The sequence below is a fragment of the Centruroides sculpturatus genome, unplaced genomic scaffold (genome assembly GCF_000671375.1).
Source record: "Centruroides sculpturatus isolate CEXI.00-Female unplaced genomic scaffold, Cexi_2.0 scaffold914, whole genome shotgun sequence".
Lineage (NCBI taxonomy): Eukaryota > Metazoa > Arthropoda > Arachnida > Scorpiones > Buthidae > Centruroides > Centruroides sculpturatus.
In genome coordinates, this window is record NW_019385339.1 from 288,932 (window position 1) to 303,057 (window position 14,126).

Sequence of the window (14,126 nt, forward strand, 5' to 3'; positions counted from 1 at the left end):
TTGTAATTATTTTAATTATTTTTATTTCCAAACTGATTTTAACCAGTTCTATAGTAAGGTAACATTCCAATAGACAATATGCAAAGCTTTTTTTTCAGTTTACAGCAGTATTTATTACACAAAATTTAAGTAAAGCTTAACATGCCGATCTTGCCCCGATCTCCCCTATATCATGAATTTTAAACGCAGAGAAAATATTTAAATAGTTTATATCGTATATCATGGATATGCATTTTTATTTAATGAAGATTTTATTCGTTATCAGCATTTACAATTTTTTTATTATTATTACAATTCATCTCTTCTCTCAAAATTAAGCTTTTTGACATTTTACAGTAATTTATAATATTAAACGTTTTAATAAAATCGCATAACAATTTGTGCCATACACAATTTTAAGTGTTTTGTCAAGAAATTACGCAACTCTTTTCTGGATTTTTTAGAAATAAAAAAGATTCTCATGCACAATGTGATAAATAACATTATAACTGATTTTTTTTAATCTTTTATAGAAATCTGATTTTTTTATAATAAACTATTAAGTTAAATGTCAAATAATTAGAAATATATAAAAACTAAATTTAAAAGATGATAAATTATAACACATTTTTCTCTTTATTATCATCATCGAATTCCTCGAATCCATCAACAGTTGCGGAAAATCGAATGGCTTTTCGTCCTAAAATATATTTAATGTTAGTTAAATAGTTCCTTATAAATTAAAGTTTAAAATGAAACTGGTTTCAAATTCTCTCGATTTTTTTTTATTACATCCAAGATAATTTCCCTAAAAAATGCAGTTGTTCGTGGATTAAAAACTGTCAAATGAATGAGCTTCGAAATGCTAGGAAAATAGCCTGGAAATTTTTATATATATTGTACAAGAATATTCTATAGTTATAAAAGTATGTGAATTTTATATATTTTTATTTGTTTTAAACAGAAATAGAATTTTTTTATTTTCTTAATAAATTTTACATTTTCCTTATTTCATAACACTACAACACAAGACATATTTCTACAATAAATCTCCGTGGAAGAGATCCGAATGTTTCCCGAATTGCAATCATAAATAGATTATTTGGATTTTTCTCAAATCTAATTTTATTCCGAAAGCACATTTAGCAATTATATCCATGACAAACGCGCTAAAATATCTGAAATTATGTATTATCACCCCATCAAAAAGAAAGAAATCGGTGCCTTAGAACTTTATAACGATGAATGTAATCTGATATTAAACTCCCATTAAAAAAGCAATTAAACGTGTCATTAAACGTTGATTAAAATCGCGATAAAATTGTTTCTCGCGGGTGAAAATATCTGAGAATATTTGTGAAACCAGAAAACATCTGAAAATAAAAAAATGAAACTTTATTCCCTAGCCGAAAGGATCGTTTTTTATGTAACTTTACATAATCGTGACGAGCATTGACGTCCACAGATAGAGGAGAAGATGGTATTATGGAACCCCATTTTCATTATAGTAAATTGTAAACAAGCTATCATAACTACACTCACATTTTTTGTGCGAAAGTACTGGTAACCGTTAAACTTGATGTTCCTAATTGGATTTTTCGTTAGTGTAACTGTAAGTATGTTTATTGAAGGTTTCTGTACAAAAAGTTAGAAAGTAGGCTTAAGAAAAACCGGGTAGTAATATGGAACCTTACTGTATGTTTTCAAATAATGCTTTAACGTATCCAAAAAACAAATAGGAATGTACGAAGAATGTTAAATAATTACAAAATTATTTACTCCAATGTATTTTATCGCAAAAATGATTTAATAATAATAATAAAGAAATGTACAAAGAAGAAACTAATCATTTACAAAAATCACAAATATAACGCTCCTACAGTGTTAGGTATCTATTGATATTTTTAATTTTTTCATTTTCCTTCCATTTTTTCATTCATCTACCACATACTTTTACAAAAGTTAGACGGGTTCCATATTAATTAAAAGCACCAATGGGGTCCGTATTTCACGCATCGCCATCTTGAATTAACTTATGTCTGTCAAGACCAAATTTTAAAAAAACGTGAACATCACACAGATTAATATGTACCCCTAAGTCTCTGGAACAGAATACATGCACCAGTGAACCTACAACTACACGGTTTATATTTTAGAAATAATTAAATTCACTTAGCATTCTAAACTTTTGAATTTCGAAAAACACGAATATGCTAATTCACTACGGACAACCGTTTAACTGAAGTGAAACGGGTTTTTCCCCTTGCTATGTTCGCCGAGTGTAGTTCAGCCACAATCCGCTACAGTTCACCTTTATTATCAGTTTGAAATGGAGGGGTTCCATAATACCACCACTATATTAATTTCAGAAAACGGAACAAGTAATTGCAACGAATTCAGATTCGATTTTTTAACCAAATGTTCGAACCGTTTTAAATTCGAATTTGTTACTGCATATTGGTTCGATTTTAGAACGATTGTAAACACTCCAGAAAATTGATCAAATTGAAAACAATTCGTTTGATTCTCGGCCATTCTCATCATTCTCAGCGGTGGGTGTTATATAACAATTACTATGGTTGTTGAAATACTGAATATAAATGGGGTTTGCTTGCAAAACCACCGCTGTCGAAGTCGCGGGTAACAGCTAGTGGTTCTATAAAAACATTCTAATATATTCTATGCAAATATGTTATGAATTTTAAACGTAGAGAAAATATTTAAGTCGTACATATCTTATATCATGAACATCATGTCTTTTTATTTATTTTTACTAAATATTCGAATTTTATGAGAGTGATTATATAAACTATATAACATTACTTAATGGTCATAAATGTCATAAGATAGTGCACTATTTATTTATTTTAAAAAGTTCGAGTATAGAAATTATAATCTTATAAATTAAATTTCCAAATTCTTCCCGTTATATAATATATGAATCATTTATTTTTGATTTCATTGGATATAAAGTGTATTTGTTCGTGACCCCGATTTTTATCATATCTCTGGAATATGATAAGAATATTTAAAGTTGCCAAGATATTATATAAATCATCTCAACATGACTTACATCTTCGGTGTCTTTGATTACGTTTTAGTATTTATCGGAATTTTAATAAGTTTCTATTTGTGAGTACAATATTTTTAATGCAATCTTTTTCAATCTTATAGTGAAATTTCAACGACGAGGAGTTTCTGTAGATTTAATATTATAGATTTTATATTAAATGAAATCTATAATAAGAAATCTATTTTATGTAATCGATAACTGAAAAGAAGGAATTTTAAAATGTAAAATATAAATTTTTATTTTACATAGAAGTGTAAAAAAATATACATACTGTATTTTCATTATTAGATTTGTAAATATCATTAAAATTATATACTGCTCAACTATTAATTATAATTAACAGTTTTTTTCTTTTAAATATATATCAATATAAATTTAGAATACGATTATTACAGAAATACAATTAAACGTTATCTAGAGAGAAAAATAAAATAAATAACTATAATACAGTAGAACATCGATTATCCGACCCCCGATTAACCGTCACATCGGTTAACCGGCCGTTCTAGTCAGCAAATTTCAAGTGTCCGCTAGTGATGTGGCACTACAATATTTGGCTATGTCTTGGCTACTTTAATATTGTTTTTGTTAAATTTTTGCGTGTTTTAGCTGGCTACACTGGCTCGACCAATGAAGGGAGGCCTGTATTTAAACGAGATTTAATTTTCTAATTATGAGTGGTTGTTTGTTTTGTGAGCAATGAAATAATTTAAAAATATTTTTTAACGATACAATAACAACGATTATTATTTTTAAAAAAAATTTGTTAGGCTTAACATCGATGAAAATTCAATGTGAAGTATGTTAGTAGCGATATACTAATTACATGGGATATACTAATATGCTAATATACTATACTAATAATGTATTTTTTTTCTTCTTTTCGGTTATCCGATTTTTTCAGTTATCTGACCAACCCGAGTCCCCAATTGAGTCGGATAATCGATGCTCTACTGTATTTGATTTAGCTTTGATTTTATTTCCAAAAAATCAAGTTTACTTAAGTTGTAAGTTGTTCTATAATGTACTGTACAGTACATTGTACAAACTTATTTTAATAATGTTTTATATAAATATCAAAATCTGTTAAACTCTGAGATATTTTCACATATTAGCATTATTCTAGTTTTAGTATTATTCTACAAACAATATCGAAATATTGTAATTAATAATATATTTAATCTAAAACATTAATACTGTATTTATTAATAGTGATATGTCAAATCCAACCAATGCCGTATGTTATCGGGCTATCATAGCCGTTATTAGCCCGATAATATAGAGCGTTGATGGATTTGTTATTACAAGGTATCGGGTTTAGTAGAGTTGTTTGTTTAGTAATATGTCTAATAAGTATACTATAATACAGTGGTTCCCAACCTTTTTTCATTAGCGTACCCCGTGACATGTCATATTTCTAGATTGTACCCCGTGACATGTCATATCTCTAGATTGTACCCCTCATTTAAGAAATTTAGTGAGTAACCGTATTGTTAATTTTACATATTGTAACTTTAAATTAAAGAAAAAAAACCTAAAAGAAAAAATGTATAATAAAGTTGTGATTGTTGCAAGGAACATTTTTTATCTAATAATTTTTTAATACTATTAGTTTGTGATACATAATATATTATTTTTTCTGCCATAATAACTAACTTTTTTCTGTACCCCTAAACAACCTATCGCGTACCCCTAGGGGTACGCGTACCACAGGTTGGGAATCGCTGCTATAATAAATATAAATTGCATTTTTTGAAGTGCATTCTGCATTTTAAATCCTTTTTTATTTCTATTATTTTAACAATTGTTTTAATTTAATAAATTTTTTGAGAAATTTTTGACTGTGATTGGCAACTGAAACACACAAGTAGGCTTATTCATAACTTTATTAAAACGGTTTAATGTAAAACAAATCATAAACGACTTGAAAATTTATGAATTTATAAAACCGTTTTTATAAATTTAACATATTGGATTAAAATTACATACAATTTACTAAAATATTTATATTTAATTTCAATATTAATTTGTACTTTGCACTTTTCACACTTGATTACAATAATGTCTGTTATGCAATATCGTAGAGGAGATTTTCGTTGATTATCTTATAATTAAACCGTAATAAATATATACATATTTAATGTGATTTTATTATTTTTAAAACTTTTTTACATTTCACAATGATATTAAATTAGAACTCATATAATTATTAAGAAATATATCAAGACATAATTTTCTTATTTTGATCAAAACTTATACTTGAAAATTTATCAACCATTTATAGATATAAAAACTAAATTATCATAAAATTAAAATTTATTTGTTAAAGTTAATATTGCACGTATATAGATATATGACTAAAGATTTTGGTTATTGGAAGAAACGTGGAATTCCTGAAGTGCCTCCGAAATTCCTCGTTGGATCAATAGGATATAATTTTAAAAGGGTAAGATTAAGTTTCGAAGAATATTTTTAAAGATTTAACCAATATTCGTTATACAATATTAAAATTTACATTTATGCTTAGAATCAAGGTAAACAAGAACAAGAATGGTACAACAAATACGGAAAAATATTTGGGTAATAAGATATAAATTTATTAGTTTTTCAAGTTATAATATATTTAAATAAATTAATAAATTTATGAAAATCTTCAAGTTTCGAAGAAGTATAAAATTCTTAAATTATATTATTTTTAAGATAAGTAAATTAAATTTTTAAAAATTCTACATTCAAAACTTTCTGAAAAATAAACAATAATCGAACAGAATTCGCAAACTACCTGATAATTAATTAAATATAATATAGGCCTACTACATTGATATACCCTTAAATGTTTCAGAATATACGAAGGTTCTAATCCCGCACTTGTTGTAGCAGATCCAGAATTAGTGAAAGATATTCTTGTCAAAGATTTCCCTGTTTTTCCAGACCAAAGAGTATATCATTTTATTAAATTTATTAACTTGGAACTTATCTTACTTTTCTTATGCTAGAGAACGTCTTAATTAATTAATCAAAGATTTAATTATGATCTTTAATGGATATAATATACAGGAACTGCGATTTGGCGATCCAATTTTAGATAAAGGGTTATTTATGCAAAGCGGAGAAAGATGGAAAGCATTGAGGACCATGATGTCGCCAAGTTTCACTTCTGGAAAATTAAGAATGGTCTGCACATTTAAATTAAGTTTAAAACATATTTTATTAAAATCAAATATTAATCCATTAACTCCTTTGTTGACTATAAATTTAAGATGAGCAAATTAATGGAAGAATGTTGTCAGATTCTAATCGATAATTTAAAAGAAGCAGCAATGGAGAATAGAGAAATTGATATTACACAGTAAGTATAAATTTATGTATCAAAAATAGTAGTACCCCGTAGTGGACGAGTAAATAAAACTACTAAATATGGGTAATTAGTTGTGGGTTCGCACGTCACCAAAGTGGAATTTCCTGGGTTTTCTTCATATTAGTAACACTTGAATAGGGGTTAGTTATAACCCCTATTCAAGTGTTACTAACCCCTGTCAGCATAACCGTCTAAATATATATTTAATTTCGTGTTCATTGTATGCTTTTAATGAGAATTATACGTTTTTCTTAAAAATGTTGTTACGGCATTCACTATTGTCACAATGAATAAATGCTCGTTTTTAAAGAATGTTGATTAAACTTGCATTAAAGAAAAAAATGTCTCAAGCTGTAATTAATAATATGATTATGAGGAATATGAACAACAAACTACACTATTCTTTGTCTTCCATCATCCAAGATATTGTTTCGATTTAATGAAGAAGCAAGTAATGGGTAATTTATCTTTATATTTAGTTTAATTTTCTATTATTAATTATATTTCTATTATATTGCTGTTTGTCTGTTATACATCTTTAGTATAATTCTGCTTGACTTTATTTTTAGGTATGCTAGTACTTTTACTATGGATGCAATTGCCAGATGCGCTTTTGGAATTAAAATAGATTCAAGAAAAGATCCAAGCAATCCATTTGTAACTGCTGGCAGAGAAAGTGTATCTCCAGTTCCTTGGAGGTTCATAGTGGCCAGTAAGTAGGCTATACGAATGAAAATTTGCATGTGGCAATTTTCATCCGTACTTTTATATACGTACTAATATACTTATATAAAAAGGAATATTTAAAATTATGAAATATATTATTAATAAATTTATAAGAAATTCTTACTATTACTAATCTGTATTATTCAATACTAAATAAGTTTTCTTAATTTCTAATAAATACCAAGAACAGTAAAGATTATATTAAAATTATTAAAATCATCAAATTACAATAAAATTGTATTGTTAACAATACCTTCAACTGTTGGGTAGGTGATATGATAATTTATTGTTAAATTTAATACAGTAATACCTCGACTTACGCAGTTATCGCTTAGTTCCATCTATCGCGTAAGTTCGGGGTATTACTGTAGTTCATTAACTCTGATTACTTAAGTTTCACAGCATAATTTAAAAAAATTTTAATTCATTTAAATTATTATAAAATTATAAGAAATAAAAAAACACCAAATTTTTTATAGTACACTGCATTATTTTTTTAATGTAAAGTACTGATATTTTAAAATGAATTACTATTATAAATAATATAATAAATTGTCGAGATGACATATAAATGATTTGACTATTAAAAAATACTTAAAATAGTTGGAAAAATGCATAATTATATTTTTAAAGTGATTAAAGTTAGATCACATTATAGAATTTTTACATAATTATACATTACAAAATTATAATGTATAATCATGAAATAGTTTGCTAGTTTGCACTTTTTTAAATTAAAAATAACTGAATAATTTTATAACTTTTATCATCTTTCACATTATTAATAAATGACATAAAACGTTATTAAGTTTGAAGTTGTTTAATTCCGTTTATCACATAATTGATAAAGTGTATCAACTATTGATAATGAAATGGAGCAATAAAATGTTTATTGTAACAATTTTTTGTTTCTTTCTATTTTATATTAATTAACACATTTTAAAATTTGATTCATACCAATACAACAATTAGAGTTTTAAAGAGTGTTTATTACATTCGAAATACAATCAAACTTTTAAATTACAGCCACTGGCATGACATAAAAATTAACCGTTGTTTGGAGGTTATTTTATATATACGTTTTTGTTTAAAGCTTCTAAAAACATGGACGCCGTTAAGACGTTCGACTGTATTTATAGTTATCGAGTAACGGACATGTAATTTAAAATGTAAATTTATTTTAAAATCGAATTGACGCGATTTTTGTATATGATCAACTTTACATGGCGTCAACGTAAATACTGTATAACTAATAGAAATATTAAATTAAGTAATTAAAGTAAGTTACCCAAATTTTTAAATTATTTATTTATTTATTAAAATTAAATCATAAATGTAATTAATAATTTATTATTGATAAAATCAATATTATGTTTTATGAAGTGAACAGTTTAATATGTCAGTTCAACTCCAACTACAACTATCGATTGTTTTTATTATTCTGTTGTATAATTTTAATTAGTTTTAATTTAATATCTTATGTAATTGTGTACACAATGTACTGTGTTATTTATAGTATTAATCCGTAAACTGTGCTTTCGCACAATATTTTAGATATTTATTGTGTTTACTGCCATACGTCTAATCTTTAAATGGACTGATGTACTTCGAAATGAATTCCCATATTAATAAAAGTTATATTTGAATAATTGAGTCTGTTTCCATCTTGTCCCGCTGTGAAAAGACCTTTTCATTTAGCCGTGATCTGATAGGCTACTCGTTTAATTTATTTTATTGCATTTATTTATTCATTTTTTCTTATTTTTAAATAGAGAGATAATATTTTAAAATTATTAATTTTACGTTTTCAAAGTATTTTTATCAGATTTTTTTTAAATTAAAATTTTATTTTATTGATAAAATAGAAACAATAATCATTTTAAATTGCTAGAACCTACAAATTATTCCTAACTGTAATTATAATTTTATCATAGTTTTTTAATATGATTAATAATGATATTTCGAAATTTATTTTCTCTACTTTGAAAATATTGAAAAATGAAAATATTTTAATTTTTAGATCTTTTCCCTAAACTCGCAAAGCTTATTCGACTGTCATTTTTTAATCCCGAAACCACTTTATTTTTCAAGAATGTTATTGAAGAAGTAGTGAGCAAGAGAAAAGATTTAAAACAGGTAACGTAAATTTTATAGTAAAATTCTAACTGACTGAATAGAAAATAATAATTTAAATGACCAAAATTACAGGAAGAAAAACCGAAAGATTTTTTACAATTTTTACTAGAAGCCGTAGAAAACAACGAAGACAAAACGCAGAGTATCTTAATTTCTTTTTATCTTTAGTAGTTTAATAGGTTTAATTATAATTAAACATTACAATCGATTGTTTAGAATTTGAATTGGATGATGTCGTGAGTCAATGTGTTACATTCTTTATTGCTGGATATTTTGCAACTTCTGTAGTTATATCGTTTGCTGCTCACCAATTAGCGATTAGTCAAGATATTCAAGATAAACTAATTAAAGAAATAGACGAAACTGCAAAAGAATCTGTATGGTTTTTCTATTTTACATCTATCTAAATAAATTTTTGATTTAAGTTTAAAATTAAAGAAAATTATTATTTTATTGCTATTTATTATCTACTTAAATCATTTAATAAATTTTATATTGTAAAACATATTTTGCTCTAAAGGGAGACTTAGATTATGACGCCATTGTTGGAATGACATATTTAGAAGCATTTTTTCAAGAAGTACTTAGAAAATATACTCCAGCAATTAGGTAAATAGTCGAATTATTTTCTAATAATGCTGATATAAATCACCTTAAAATCAAATCTAAAATTACCCTTATTCTCTTTAAATTTGTTTCTAAATGATATGAACTTATTTACATATTTATTATTATTACAAAATTTAAAAAAATATAATAAATGATAAATATTATATTTATTATAATCCAAATTATATAAATGCCAAGCAATAATTTTATATAATTAAACAATATAGACAATATTTTCTAGATTAGAACGCACTGCCGTTGAAGACTATACATTAAGGAATACAGGAATTACAATAAAAAAAGGCACTGTTGTAATAATTCCTGTTTACTCTCTTAATCACGATGCCAATTACTTTCCTGATCCGGACAAATTTGATCCCGAAAGGTAAATAAAACTTACTCATCAAAAATGGATTGTGAATTTCTGAAATCTTAGAATATTTTTGAGATCTCGTGTATATCATGTATGGAAAAAATAAACATTTAACATTAATATGGAAGTAACTTCTTATGCTGGATTTGCAGTGGTAGTTTCTCCATCGATATGCAAGAAGTCATGATCAATTGGATTGCGACTTCTCACCTATATATCGCGAGTTCTCAAAAACTCCTCATAACGCCTAGTGGCTACGAACCTTCTCCATATATGTGTTATATATTTTTGAAGCATCCTGTATATAAAACATAAAATTATTTAACGTCTTATTTTAAACCGTATATATGCTTAAATGTTTTATGCAATCCATTAATTCATTTTATAGATAAATCAATTTAATGTTACTCAGTTCTTTAAACATCATCACTAAAATTTTATAATACTTTAATATTCCTGTAAATTCTGTTCGACTGAAAATTTTCAGTTTTGAAATTATGAAATACTGTATTGAATATTTTTCATATGTTATTCAGTTCTCACTGTTCATTATTAATATCTGTATCTATAACTATAAAATTTCCTCTAAAGATATTGATACGGGGACCACAAAAATGTTTACAATCGCCCGAATCACATACTTAACTTTGTTTCCTTCGTCTCTCAATTCAATGCCATATAGCCTATATTTAATGAATACGTTTATAATTAAGTAATATAACTATTTAAAAAGAACGATAGTTAAAAATGCTTGTGTTTTATAGATTTTTATCTAAGAAGAGCAGCATTATTCCTTTTACAAATTTACCATTTGGATATGGGCCCAGAAGCTGTATAGGAATGAGGTTCTCAGTTATGGAGATCAAAATGGGTCTAGTTAGAATGTTACAAATTATTAGATTTAAATTGGGAAAAAACGAAACAGTAAGCAATTTCTTTTACAATTTTTTAAACGTGTCATTATATATAAAAATGAATAATTTAAATTAATTTTTATAGGCAATACCCGATTTCGATGAAGCACGAGGTCTTAATAGAGCAAAGAGTACTTTCTTGAAAATTGAACTTAGAAAATAGCATTATACGCAATTATTTTTTAATATATAATTTGAAACTAATTATAAATAATTTTTTAATAATGTAATAGTATTAAGCTAATGCAGACTAAACTAATAAAAATGAATAAATAAAAGCAAGTGGCATTCAAATTAGTAGTCTAAGGATCGTTGTGGCATTCTACAAAACACCTACGCTCGAAAAAATTAGAACTCATCCATAATGAGGTCGGCGAACACAAAAGTACGGATCTATCCCTATTATAAAAACAATTTAAGATTCAAATTAATTTACAGCTGGATTTCAAATGTAAATAATTTAAATAACGCCTGTCTTATAAAATTGTAACTTTCAAGTTTGAAAAATTATGATTTACAGGTGTAGTAATCACCATTATCCACTGGGATACGATTCAAGACTTCCAGGAAATACCTGACACTGCGGATAGTACCGAACCCTATGTTCTTCTCCATACGTATGTACCAACGATAATGTATAATTAATAAATTAGGCACAGTTATATCAATCTATTTTTACAAAATTGATGTTAATATGACATATGGGTTTTTCTTTCGTTCTTAAGTCGAGAATTTTCATCTTTTCAAGGAAGAATTTTGTAGTTTCTATTTGGCATATTCGAATAGCCACTATCATTACTATTTTGTTTTAAGAACATTGTTAAGTAAAATAAGCGTTATTTAAATATCAATACAAGCATTCCGCGATAGTTGATCTGTTAACCGAGATGAATACTAAGTAACTGATAGGCGGGTAGTATAAACTTCATGGTTACGCTGAATAAAAACGATTCTCGGGAGAAATCGGGAGCCACAAGATTTCAATATGTTGTTCAGAATGGCACCAAACTTAAAACTTTTAAGTAATTTATTTGTAGAATTTCCAGTTTAATATTTTAGGATTGCGGTTGATCTCAGGTTACTGAAATCTGAAGTAAGGAGAGGCCTATTATGTTGAAATACAAAAGTTCCTAGCAAAACATTATTGTCCAATTACCATAAAAATAGACATATATTTAGGAGAGCCTAGATATGTAAATGATTACAGTTATGATCCGATTGCACTCAATATGTCACCAGAGTGCCTTTTAAGGCAACGATGGCAAAGAAAGCAATAAAAAGACGAAGGAGAAAGACAGAACATATTATAGCAAAATCAAGCAATGGCACTAAATATATGTCAATGATGGACTTGACGCTGACTAGACCAACTTTAGGGTTGAGAAGAGAAAAACAAAGTGAAAATTGTAGCGTTTCATGTCAAATTTTCAGTAAGAAATTTGGACATTGGTTAACTATTACAGATTTACAAGTTCTGTACATATTTTTGTCTTTTTGTATTCTATAATCCACTTGCGAGATAATTAAATAAAAATTTTTAATATAATTCTTTGACTCTAAGCTTTGCCCCAATGAAAAATTTTCATGGTCTCAGCACTCGGTGTGGAACTGTTCCTACTACTTCCGAGTCCAGGTCGGTTCCGACTCGGAACTACCTACCTGTAGAATATAGAATTATTATAAAAAGCTCGGTATTCTATTGATGACTGACACATATAGTGGGACAGGCACCAAGCAGTGAAAGACTGAACCCGACATATCTATTCAAAAGTCAAATCTAAAAAGGCAGGCTAGTGCTTCATTGGCTTCTTTTTTTATACTCTTTCTATCCTGGGAGCAAAAAGAAGGCCTGTTAAGCCCATCATGGCTTTATCCAAACCAACAATGGAGCAGCGGGAATGATATTACTAGTCGTTTAGATGTGAGTAAACTTCTGTCATGATTTTGTATTATCTCAGCAATAGAATATTTCCTTTTGTACCATATCAATAAAATTAAATGGAAATTGGAACTGTTTCATTTTCCTTCTAGGTTTCGAGTAGTCATGTTGCATAACGACACGAATTAGAACCGAAAACCGGATAAATGCTCTCAGTTGTCTCTTTCCCTCAATTTATATTTAATACGTCTGGGTGGAGAGCATCTAGGCAAGAAAACCAATGATGTTCAATATAAAACAAGCTATATTATTGGTTTCTTATGCAGCCGTATTAAAGCAAGTGGCCAAGTAAGCAAATCAACGAGCGCTTGTCTTGTCTTGGGTTGTATCGGCTAGCTGGACATGAGCCTCTAGGCCAGGGGTGGCCAACCTTTTTAGCAGGCGGGCAAAATTTCAGAAATAATATTTCCTGCCGGGCCACGCACCTAATCTTTTTTTAAATTAAAGTAAACAAGCAAGCGTGCTACAGCTTCAACCGCATCGTTGCTTTCCAGTAGGTGAGATCGTGGTCAAACACTTGCCTGGTTTAATGTAAAAAAAAACACAAAAAATAGGTATATTTATTTTTTTGAAAAAAATAAAACAAAACCGAGAATCATTTATTTAATAACCGAGAAACATATTTATTAGACAATTTAAAAATATTTAAAAGTGAGACATCTGACTTTGTTTTACAGAACTAACAAGTAAGTGCATCAAAATTGATCTGGACTGATGTAGTCGCTACACGCAAACAGTTTTCCAAATGAACATCAGTAATTCGTGTTCTCACTTGTGATTTGATGTACTTCATACGACTAAAAAGTTGTTCACACGCATAAGTGTTTCCAAATAGCGAAACCATTGACAGAGCATGTTTGTAAAACGCAAGATATTTATCCTTGTCCAAATACGTTTCATAGAACTCTTCCAAACCTTCTTAACTCTTCTAATGTTCATTTGGTGATATGTACAATAAAGTTAACATTTATGTTCATTTGACCTAGCTCCGCGGGCCGCAACACGACTCCCGGCGGGCC

General features: G+C 27.6%; 1 protein-coding gene across 2 annotated transcripts; it reads left to right on the plus strand.

Annotated features, from left to right (window-relative positions):
* Nucleotides 1–3,006: 3,006 nt before the first annotated feature.
* LOC111637851 (cytochrome P450 3A5-like) lies at nt 3,007–11,584 on the plus strand. 2 transcript variants are annotated; one of them, XM_023383434.1, is made up of 14 exons: nt 3,007–3,111; nt 5,402–5,498; nt 5,580–5,632; nt 5,895–5,991; nt 6,110–6,226; nt 6,313–6,401; nt 6,980–7,122; nt 9,157–9,272; nt 9,345–9,414; nt 9,489–9,649; nt 9,793–9,881; nt 10,123–10,266; nt 11,019–11,178; nt 11,254–11,584. In XM_023383434.1, exons 1-14 carry the CDS (start codon nt 3,044–3,046, stop codon nt 11,329–11,331), a joined length of 1,482 nt encoding a protein of 493 aa, XP_023239202.1. In that variant the 5' UTR covers nt 3,007–3,043; the 3' UTR covers nt 11,332–11,584. The 2 variants fall into 2 exon arrangements, with proteins under 2 accessions (XP_023239202.1, XP_023239203.1); XM_023383435.1 differs by lacking the exon at nt 3,007–3,111 and adding an exon at nt 3,154–3,273.
* Nucleotides 11,585–14,126: the final 2,542 nt, after the last annotated feature.